Consider the following 12,126-nt stretch of genomic DNA (forward strand, 5'->3'; position numbering starts at 1 on the left):
GAAGATGTATAACAATTACGTTTTATTTAATCCTGAAGTTCTGCTATTTTCAAAAGAAAATACTAACACGCTAAAAATACGAAATAATGTAGATTGTGTTGCTAGTTATGTCACATACACTTTACTAACTTGTGTTGTTTGAAAATCTCTCGTGTAGGCTATTCGGGAGGGTTTTGTACTATTTTCAGTAGGCCGGGGCACCCTCTTTTCCTACGTTGGCTACGCCGCGCTCAGAAACACCACATTTTGTTGTAGGTGTAATAAAATATATTGATATTAAAAACAATTCATTATAATATGGGGCCAAAGGCATTTCACTAAATTCCTGTAATTAAAAATGTATTTAACCTTTAAGTGGGTATGTGGGGGTGGCCACAACACCCCATGTCTAAAAATTGTTTTAAAAAAATAGTCTTATAAGTTGGCAACACTATTCATCTTTCCGTTACTTTCATGTTGTTTATTCTTTTAGTCGCCTGATTGTTGTGCGCTGGTCCACAATAACAAAAGAACTCCGCGTTCTGGGGTGTTATCAGCACCCCAGCTACCTACTTGCGTATTGTTTTAAACTTTATTTTGCTCGAGTGTTGCAATACTTATGGCTTTTCTTTTCTTCAATATGGAATACAAGAAAGAACAGGAACGTGTCAAAAAGCTATTAGAGTTATTGGACGTAGTTAGTAGTGTAAATGCTCTTGCAGATCCTTATCTGTCAAGTTTTCTTTAGGTTACTTGTAGTGATATTCAAACATTATAGGCCTGTATCTGTTTTCTATATTTTTTGTAGCCTCAAATTCATGTTCATGTGTTACCATTTAATTAGTAATGATTAAATATAATTCCTCGTACATTTGTTTAATACATATGCTACTTTTCAGTTACTACTGTGCCCGACCCTGTGGCCGAGTGGTTAGCACATCGCGCTGCAACGCCAAGGGTCCCGGGTTCGAATCCCGGTCGGGCTTGGTTGTTTGTGAATGTCCATTCATCAATTTCATCATTTCATCACTCATCCCCATCTTCGCAAATTAGTCAAGAGGCACAAAACGCGAAGTAAAATAAACTAAATCAATCAATCAATCAATCAAGTTACTATTGTGTATTCTGTTTGGAAGGAAAAGTAAAAAAAATATAATAAAATAAGGAATTGTCCCTAAAAAATAGATGGAAAAAGGAAAATTATAAAAATGTCCTTAAAAAGTTTCAAATTTAGTTATTTTCATTATTCGCAATCTTACAACCGTACAAATAATGTAAAATTACACATATTACAATTATAATTGTTAGAATATAACTGTAAGTGTATTTTTTCTGTGGGGTGTCGTGAGCACCCTACTACCCACTTGTGTACAATTTGGCCACCTACCTACTTAAAGGTTAAACACATCTAAAAACCACAAGCATATTTGCAAACGTTTAAAACATGATGCTTTAAACACTTTTGTTTTGAACATTCAAACCTTACTCTAGTCACATAAAGTATCTTTTGATATGTGTTGATTAGGTCCCTAATAAAAGCAAAAAATACTTTATATCCAGTTACCGATGTATTCTTCTCATGTCACCTGGAAAAGGAAGTTCTATCACGACATTATAGCATTAGTCAAAGTTCCATTTTCTCCTTCCCATAATGCAACGTTTCCACTTCGATTAAAATTGACTGTTGGGGCGGGAGGTGTTACCTGGGATAAAAGCAACTTCGGAAGTAAGAAGCTCTGAAGGGGGGAAAGGCGGAACGAACACGTCATGACTTCTGTTAAAGCAATTCTCTTTCCTCTTCTTCTTCTTTTTCACAAGCGTGGCAGCTTTTCTTGTTGATTCTTCGCGGAATCATCTCGGAGACCTTGACAGCAGCACAAATAGACTTCGATAGTCGAACGCGGCCAATGACAGTTTCTTCCTTCTTCCTGTAGAGGGGAGCACCACTGATGCCTCGTCAGACAAGAATGATAAAAAAAATCTGTTCAAGTAATTTATTTCCAAGGGGAGAAGTGCTGCAACGGAAAGTCGTCTAGTAGCTTTCACGGTGCATTTTGTGAGGCACAGTCAAAGGATGCCAAATTTGTAATTTATAACAGAAATGACAATCTGTCTCCGCCAAAATGATGTAGGCATTGAGGGAATGTCTAACGGAAATTGAAGAAAAAAGTTTTGAGGAAACTACCACTAGGGTATTTTGGTATTCTGTCCCAGTTCAACACAATACTGTTAGTCCATAATTGGCATGTCTCAAACTGGAGTCATTGTGACCTTTATCACAGGCGTCTACTCAGATTTTTTTTGGGAGGGGGAGAGAATTTAATATCCCAAAGCATAAATGTGGGAAATATTAAAATGTTAGAGTTGCGCTGACTCACCTATTGCATATTTCTATTAGAAACCAACCAGCATTGAATATAGAGAATTTTTGTCCAAGATCTCCGCGTTCCAACAGTTTATTTGCTTCAGTTTGTTTTTTATTCAACTTTATGCACAGATTGGCTGATCGACATTGGACTTGCAGTTTGAAGTAGGACCCGAACCACTATGTGCCTCCACCAAGTATCGAACCCAGTACCCTTTGATTACAGGACGGCGACGTTACCACTACACAATCGGAGAGGCCCTCAATATCTCAGAACTAAATAGAGTTACAAGATGTACCGAAAGAAATATAAGATATCAACTCAATTGTAGAAACTTTTCCCGATTAGGTCTGCCATTTGTCTGTTAATCTTAGCAATCGAAGCATTCAGTATTTGTTGATCTCTCGGGAACTACTATGAATACAAAGATAAAATTTTGTGAACTAAAACAGCTTGAATGTGTTGGCAAAGTTTGTTGTTTTTTTAAATAAAAAAAACAGTTCTTTGTTTTACACATGTTTTAAATGTTTTAAACAGTGCTTTAATCAAGAACCGAAAAAAAAACATGTTTTAAACACTGTGCGTGTCTGTCAATGAGTGTCAAAAATATTTTGATTTGATTTGACTATTTGTGAAACTATAAATAGTACAAAGATAAAATTTTCAGATTTTTCGACTTTATTACTACCTTAAAACGAGAAATATAAATGTCAACAATGGGCATCGCTGTATGTTATTGCCTTATCAACAAATAACTTGGTAGCCGCTATATCTGAACTTGGATGTGCTGTGTGCCAACTGCTTGCCTCTCCGAGTCGCCACTGGATACAGAACGATTTCTAGTACATCAAAAACAGTGCTTGGAAGTAACTAGTTTCAAACAACAGTTACTTTTTTGAGAAATCATAATTGTAACTAGCTACTTTTAAAAGTAAGTAGCTGTAACGAGTTACTTTTTTGCAACAGAAGTAACTTTATCAACAGTTTCTTTACGACACTTACATTATTAACTAAAAGATTTGTAACGTGGGGAAAGAGTAAAAATTGGCAACTCTGTTTCCAACCGCATGTCTTCTATGGATGTTAAGGTGAAAGAATTTTCGTGGAATCGCCTAAAGCAAGAAAGCTGGACTTCGTTGCATGTTCAATTTAAAACTTCAATATTTTGGGTGAATTGCTGCATTCATTTGGAAGGTAGTAGTTAAGATAGAAAAAAGTATTTGTCGATGGGGTGTCTCTTGTTGAGCTTGGATTGGAAGAGAAAGAAACAGGTGCAAATGGAATCGATGCCACCACGTGCAAAGTACCGTAGTCGACAAACGAACGATTTTTCGAATTAAAATCGTTGAAGCAAAGCTGACTTCTTTATCCATCAATTTTTATTTGTTGTAATAATATAAATATATGAAGACATATTATGTAGCAGAGCCATAAACGCATGTAAGTCTTCATATATTTGTTCTATTACAATTAATGATCATTGATTGTGTGTAATGTGTTTTTAAGAAAATTTCGGACAGGAAGTAACTGTAATTTAGTTTTTGAAGCAAATAACTGTGACTGTCATTCAGTAACTTTTAAAAAGTAACTTTCGAAACACTGATCAAAAGAATAAGTGCTTAAAAAACATTTCACTTTACGTTCTTGTGTAAGCTTGCCAACCCTTCGGAATCGAACTCGCACTTCCGGTCTCCCGGACAAGCTTTGTTATATCCCAGAATAACGAGATTTAGTATTTTTATTATTATCTTTTTATTGTTTTTAGTATGCATTTGCCGATCTAAGATATTTGTTATTCCAAACTAAATAATTAAACTTCACAATATTATTTTGGAGACTTGTATATTATTTAATTTTGAAGAATTTTGTTACACACTCTTTTCTTTCCTTCATTGTTTGTTTCTTTCATTGCTCCTTTCTCCTTTCTTTCTTTCTGTCTTCTTTCAGATGTTAACAATTTAATGAGAGTCTGTGTATATAGGTTTGTCTTGTTTACTTACAAATCATGGCTGCCAGGTTGTTTTGTTCAAGTTGATTCAGCAAGAAAACAAAACACACAACAGCATATATTCAGGACCTTAGTCTTCCAGAACAATTGAATCTAAAGAGTTTGAAGGTTGTAAATAATTCTTCCGGAATTTTATTCTTTAAAGTTGGCAACCCTATTTTTGTGGTTAGTAAACCTCGTTAAATTAATAGTTGGTGCGTGGGAATACGCCCCCAAAAGTCACGTGCACCAGCGATCGAGTTCATTGCTCTGTTCCTATCCACGTGACACAAACTTGTGAATAGTTCTGGATGAAACTCGCGATGCACCTTAATAAAATGGCTAGCAGTATGTCTCCACTTCCTGCGGGATCGAGTCAACTGGAAGTTTGTCATCTCACATTTCTTCCCCTTGGCCTGCTACCATTGATTTCGCGTTTCCACGTGACGTCAGGAGCCTTGAAAGGTAAGCAAAGGCATTTTCCTCTTCTTATTTCTTAAGAGCCTCGCACAAGGTTGCCAACTGCAGAATCAAATTATCTCCATGTGTCTGATGGGCCTCCCCGATGGCGTAGTGGTAGCGTCGCCGCCTTGTAATCAAGGGGTCCTGGGTTCGATTCCCGGTGAAGGCACATAGTGGTTCGGATCCTACTTTAAACTGTAGGTTCAGTCCCGATTAGCCTTACTGTGCATAAAGTAGACTTAAAACAGCAATTCAACCAATCAATCAATTCATGTCTCTGACTATGTGGGCTTGTCAGATCCAGAGCTGCCGTTAGGAAATATGAGGTCCTTTGTACACATCTTCCATTTCTCGTAAAATTTCTATATTTGAAACAACATTGAATTGCATAATATACTGCAATATATTATATATATGTATATATTGTAGCGTGACTATAATATTACAGTATGTAATAATTAAACAATACTAATAACAATGTTGCTTCGAATGTGACACAAAATTTGTCACCGTGTAGAGAAACTTCACAATATTAAAATAAATAAACTTTACAGAACAACTTTGACAAGCCTCATTCGTTGATGGATGACGTCAGAGCTTACGTTACGTAGTCAACGACGTTACTACTTTTATGTTTTGAATCAGTTAAGTTAGTTAAATTTCATTGCCCCAGTATTTCCACAATTTCTTCGTTAATTTGTTCGTTTTGTTTGTCTTTTTGACGTCATGCAGCGAAGATTTGGTCCTGTATTCTGTGACGTGTAGAAGGAACTCAAATTCCAATCATAGACAGGTTGAGAAGGAGGGGAGAGAAAAGTGATTACGTGGCGATGGGCGAACTGCAATTTTCTTTGTTTATAACCCAATTTCACGACAAAAATACAGACAATTTGAGAGGTGATTGGATATTGATTGGTGGAGTTGCTGTTATGATGTAGTATCCTGTGCGTATAGTCAACAAAGCCTTATCTTTGAACAGGACGATGCTTTTGGCTTCTTGCATTTGGTGTTGTTCAGATTCCTTTGGGATCTCAGCAGCTCAGAGTAGATAGCGCCACAAAATTTACACATGTGTTCTTTGTGCGTTAGACACATTCAGTGAACGATGTTGCACATAACGTTCACCCGCAACAGTAGGGACTCGGGTTGAATTCCCGGGATAGTTGTTCCCAGGGATTTTTCTGCCAAACCTGAGCACACATGGTTATCAATAAAGGAGCGCCAAGAGCATGGTGCTAATCGAACCATCTCCGTTTTGGCATAGTTCGAGAGTGTGAGAAGTCCTAGACTTATGTGTCAGCTACTTGGATAACAGAGAATATGGTTGGTCGATATCGATATTCAATCGATATCGAAAATCGATATCGCACAGTTGGAATGAAGTTTTACATTAGAATACACTAGAATATACGTTAAGTGGAAGTAGGTGATCGTAATTTAACCTCATGTTAACTGACGATTTATTGTTAGATCTAGTAATCTCGGTGGAAATTGTCCGAGCTATCAATTAGAGCTTATCAATGATCCAACGCGTTGGTGGTAATGAAGTTAGTTTAAGGTGACCAGATTTTTAAAACAACGAAACAGGACATTTTTCATATTATCTTGAAGGAAAACGGGACAAAACTGGACTGCAAAATATATACATTTTAATATAAAAACTGTTTCGTCATAAATACTTATGTTTGAAAACTAATTAAATAAATAAATACTATATAAAGCAAAGCCTACACGTTAGCTGTGTTTTCAAAACAGATCTGCCGTCTGTTTCTTCTTGCCAGCGCCCAGAGCGACGAAAGTCGGCACATCAATCACTTCTTATCTTATGCTCTCACATAATCAGCAGTGCAGACCTTTCATATAAACCGCCCTGTAGTCAGATGTGAATGACTGGATTTTACTATGCCACAGTTCATAGTAATAGTAGAGAAGGTGCATTGTTGCAGTAATTCTAGAAGTCGTTGCTACAAATAGGACATTTTGGCGTCCCGTTTTACGTTCAAAAGAATCGGGACAGAGGCTCAAAAAAGGGACTGTCTCGGATAGTGCAAGACATCTGGTCACCTTAAAGCCCCTATCACACGGAACTAGATTTCTAGTAGGAATGCCCTAGTTGGCGCTGAACTAACTTTCTAGGTAGCAATCATGGCCGCCTGGCTGACTGCTTTGGAGGAATAGGACATGTTCTAATCGCTACTTGCTTTCCTCGACTGGATTCTGTGGAACAGCCAATCAGAGCAAAGTTTCGCCATGTGAAGATAATCTGTGAGTGTGCAAAGGAGCGTTGTTGTCTGTGGTTTCCGAGTGTTACTCCAGCAATGTATAACGTATACAACATGAAAGGCGCGTTGAGTTACACCATCTATGCTGAGTGCACGGTGTTTACATTTGAAACAACTAAAATATTCTTCGATGCGTGTACAGTAAAGTATGTATTTAAGCAGCGCCATTGTTTTGTACCTAATAACGTTTTATACGAAACGTTATTCCTCTCGGTTGAATAGTTATCGGCTTTTAAAAATGTGAAGTGATACATTGTTTACATCTCGCTCGGCCGCCATTACAGCTTCCCTCGTACGGGAACAAAAGTCTATCGACAAGTACGCTGATAAGTATCGTGTGAGGCGAAAACTAGCAAATTGGTAGCCAGTCCAGCGCCAACTAGGGCATACCTACTGGATATCCAGTTTCGTGTGATGCGGGCTTTAGTTAGTCTGACAAACCTATATGAGCATGCGCAGTCAGTAACTGCGCCAAGTAAAGGCCCAATCACACGGAACTGGATATCCAGTTAGTTGGCGCTGAACTGGCTACCTGCCCGGATGTGATGGTTGCCTGGCTGACTGGTTTGGAGGAATGGGACACGTTCAGCCAACAGCCAATCAGAGCAAAGTTTGGCCATGTGAAGATAGTCTGTGTGCTTGCAAAGGAGCGTTTTTTTGTCTGTGGTTTCCGAGTGCTGGCTGTTTATGTTATAGTTTCCCCGTTTCTCGATAAAAAGAAAAGTAAAGAGATGGCGTGCAGTGCATTCGTGTTCAGTTCATTAATATTTAGTATTTATACAAAGCGATGAGATGTGTACGTGACAAATATGATTATCCGAAGATGAAAATCATTATTACAAGTGTATTAACTTAAATGTTTGATTTGATTTCTTTAAAAATTTGTAAATGAATCCTGCGAATCTCATGTATGAATATGCATACCAGAGTTAATTAAAAAGCTTGTTCGGTACGCATTGATTACCTTATTTTTTTCGAGCCAATCTTTAGTCCATACGTTTCTATTTTAATTTTTAATAAAAGCATAAAGCAGTAATTATCCTACAACATTCTTCAAATTGATCGTCCATCTTTACAGTACAGATTGTCTGCTCTGCGCAATGTCTTATGGGAATAGAAGTACGGTAACAAGTATCCTGTGAGGCGAAAACTAGCAAATGGATAGCCAGTCCAGTGCCAACTAGGGCATTCCTACTGGAAATTCAGTTACGTGTGATTCAGGCTTTACATTAAGATATGTACAAAAGTGCGACTTGGCTCGTCCCCATCTCTGAAACCTGAATTTAGAAGGGTGAAGCACGTCAAGTGCATTCAATTTCTCGAAGAGTGTCGCATCGATTGACGTGACCTTTTATAATTGCAGAGTGCGTCCGCGAAGGCGATTGGTAACCACTGGTTTCTTCGCAACGTCGCTTCATCAATCATCTGCACCATCAGTGTAAAAACGCCGCTCGATACTTCGGAAAGTCTACGTCAAAATTCTATATTTTCTTCCTCTTCTTCTAAGGGCTTTATTGCACTACATGGTGAAGCAAATTATCCTTCGCCAAGTTCAATCACTGTTTCATGGAAGCAAGGTTCGAAAATTGAAATAGAAGGGCTAACTGCAGCAGAACTCAACATCTGCTCCAGTGAGGCCCGGCGCTAGTAATTTTACCGCCCTGGACAGTAATGGAAAATTGAAAATCAATATATTCCTAAAACATCAAACTATAAAATAAATAATAATATATGTTACGCTATTGTAATACTATTATGAATAATGCGATGTCTCGACCACAGCAAAATTTTTAAAATGCGACACTACATTACATTTTATGTCATTAAATGTATATTAAATGTAACAAGTATTAGGAAAGAAATTTTCATTATTTTTTTTACACTTCATACAATTAGTGTACTGAAATGCATAGCGTTTCTTTATCTGCTAACTTTTGCACACCTTAACTTTTAAAAATTAGGGAACTGGAATGGGGGACTGAAGATAAACAAAGAATGGAAGAAGGTGTTAGAAAGAGTGGAAATGACAAGAGAGAAAGAGGAGAGGAGAAGGAAAAAGAGCGTGAGATATAAAGCCCAACCACATTCTATATGGAAGTAAGCATGTTTAGCCTTTTAGGTGAAATTACAGTTGACAAGGGAAAGCCACCTGCTAGAAAGTTCCAGAACAACTTTCTAATAGTCTGGAGGGAGTAATGTTTGTGTATATATATCGTCCTGTTTTTGTACCTTGTTACATTTGTACTTGGTGCAGAGTCTGATGAAGACCTTGCTAGAAGGTTGAAACGTTACGTTTAGTGTAAGTTTTTTAATAAAATAAATTACTGCCTTGGTCAGCATATTTATATTTTTTCATAAAAATTAGGGGAAAATTTTAGTAACAAAACTTTGTTGTTTGACCTCACGCCCATAGAACTCTATTTTTTGGAATTTTGAAAACTACAGAACCATTTATTATTTTCGTTTAAATGGTAAAATATGAAAACACAACCTGGTTAATGTATGTTACACTATTTGCTTTCGATCTAGTGCAGTTGTTAGTTTGGATATTAACTTTATTTCTTTAATTAACATTAAAAATAACAAGCTACAGTTCTGACAAAACTTTTTTTTCCGCAACTTGAAATAAACTATGCCAAATTCAAAGGGTGGTCGACGGACCGCTCCCCCCCCATACCTTCTCTCCCGACGCCCATGATCAGATGGCATGTCTTTAATTACTACGTAATTTCATACAAGACATGGTAATAAAATCAACTTTGTACCGTATTTGTGGATCTTCAACAGTTTCGTCCTCTGTCCCCTGCTAAAAACTGCTTCTTCTTCTTTCAATTTCGTACATGTACAGTATTGGCTATCTTGGGATCGTCTGTATCTAAATTTGAGGCCAATTCTTTCGCATCAACTAAGTAATTTTGAAGCTTTTCATCACTCCTCCCTTTTTCAAAGTGTTCTGATTTCTTTGCAAGAAAACTAAGAATGTTTGTAGACATTTGTTCACGATATTTTTGTGGACTAATCGAACAACTTTTATTCAGTAATAGTTTCATTTCCCAGTTTTCAATAGGCTTATTTTTCTTCTCTTCCCATTTTACCGCTCTGGGCGGTGGCACGGTTCGACCCCCCCCCCCTTTCGCCGGCCCTGCTCCAGTTTCGGTAGGCTACTTACAAGCAGCATGTAAAAGAAGGTACAATGAGAACAACAATGGACATTTTGCCTATTATTACATTTACCACCGACTGTACATATGCTTTAATACTACCATTGCCACATATTGTATGCATGTACAGACTTACTACTACTACTAATAATAATAATACACACGTCTTCACTGCCATACAGAACATCAACAATTTAAAACAAAATAATTTCCACAGAAAACATTATTACTAATATCACTATAAATAAATAAATAATAATAATAATAATAACAATTTAACAACATCTCCTAACCCATTAATTTATTTGTTTTGGAGAAGTTTCAGTCCCATAAACTCATTCCGTACGCACTTTTATCTTTACACGTGTTTTTCGCAATCGGTAATATTTTAACGTACATAAATAAGACTTTCGGTATTTGCTTGGTGCTACTCATTATAAGCATTCCCATGCACGGTCGCATGCAAGGATAATACCATGCAAATTAACCATCCCAATATTAATTTAACCGTACTTTGTATTACGCAATAATTGCAAAGTTCAAAAATTCGTACAAAACACCAACGAAGCAATTCACCACCGTTATCACAAGTCATTTATTAAGACAGTGTAGGAAGCAAGTGAAAAAGGAATGAAAATTTATATTGACAATTTGCTAGTACTGTACTTCAAAAGTTTCATCATCCAATCGTTCATTGACGATGTAACGGGATATGACGTCATCATTACTTTCCCGCCAATATGACTAACTATCTCTTCTTTCTTTCCAGAATACTACCTGGATGAGGACAGAGTATGTTCACCGGGAACGCACACGATGCTAGTGATGAGTGATAACAGAACACAAGAGTGCCCCAGCGACGTCGACCTCACAAGCCTTAATTGGCTCCACAACCTCGACATCATGAGCAATATGAGCGTGCCCTCGCTCCCCACGCCTCCGGACTCCCCCGCGCCGCCGAGCGACAAGTGTGCCTCTGGCGGCAGCGCGAAGAAGAACTGCATCCAGAGGCCGAAGTCCGTCGATTACAGGACAGACGGAGAGTCGAAGCCTCCTTACTCTTACGCCATGTTGATCTGCATGGCGATGAAGGCCAACAACAATAAAATGACACTCTCGGCGATATACAAGTGGATCAGGGACAATTTTCTTTATTATAAAAATGCGGAACCTAGTTGGCAGGTAATATTTTTCTCTCTTAGAATGCAAGATTTTACATTTGAGTTCTGGCACCACTTCTTACTAATTCTATTTAGCTTACTTTGAGATGCTTTCTACCACCTCATATTATTCACAAAGATAAAGATGAATTATGAACTCCTGAAATACGAGGGTCGTTCAAAATTTAATTCACAGCAATGCAGAAAACAATGGATGACGTGTAATGTGAGGGAATGTTTCAATATTAGCTGCAGGCAAAATGTTCAATCACAATCAAAATGTCAGAGATCATAAGGGAAGCACGTTTCAACCCCCACCACAAATGTCTTGAGGGGAAAGGTATTGTATTGTTCGATTATAAGTTAAATAGAGGAAAATATGTATTAAAAATGTTTGTAAATTTTGTTTATCTTCAAGTATCTATTAATTCAATGCTTATTCTTTACAAGCGAGGTAAATTATAAGATGTTGATTAGTGAACAGCGGTTCAGTCCGTTAAGTGTTACGCAGCACACAGTCATCAAATAGTTGGTGACATAAAATATTGTTCCATCTGAATTTTTTACCAGCCGTAATTAAAATGTGATGAATGTTCCAAGCAATAGTGTTTGTTTGGGCCAAGGACTTGGCGTCAAGAACCCAGTGTGTAATGACGTCATTACAGTTGTATGCGGTTGGATAATCAGCAACCTAGTTCGAAAGTTGAGGAAAGTCGAAAGTGTTATTGC

At 37.5% G+C, this 12,126-nt stretch overlaps 1 protein-coding gene across 1 annotated transcript in view; it reads left to right on the top strand.

Annotated features, from left to right (window-relative positions):
- LOC145978244 (forkhead box protein J1.2-like) overlaps positions 1-12,126 on the top strand; it is a 46,940-nt gene that overhangs the window by 31,047 nt on the left and 3,767 nt on the right. Inside the window, exon 2 of the mRNA XM_083110727.1 lies at positions 11,007-11,419. Coding sequence (XP_082966853.1) covers positions 11,054-11,419 — 366 coding nt within the window. The 5' untranslated portion in view covers positions 11,007-11,053. The remainder of the gene's footprint in view (positions 1-11,006; positions 11,420-12,126) is intronic.

The sequence above is a fragment of the Lepisma saccharinum genome, chromosome 24 (genome assembly GCF_977018435.1).
Source record: "Lepisma saccharinum chromosome 24, izLepSacc3.1, whole genome shotgun sequence".
NCBI classification, from domain to species: Eukaryota; Metazoa; Arthropoda; class Insecta; order Zygentoma; family Lepismatidae; genus Lepisma; species Lepisma saccharinum.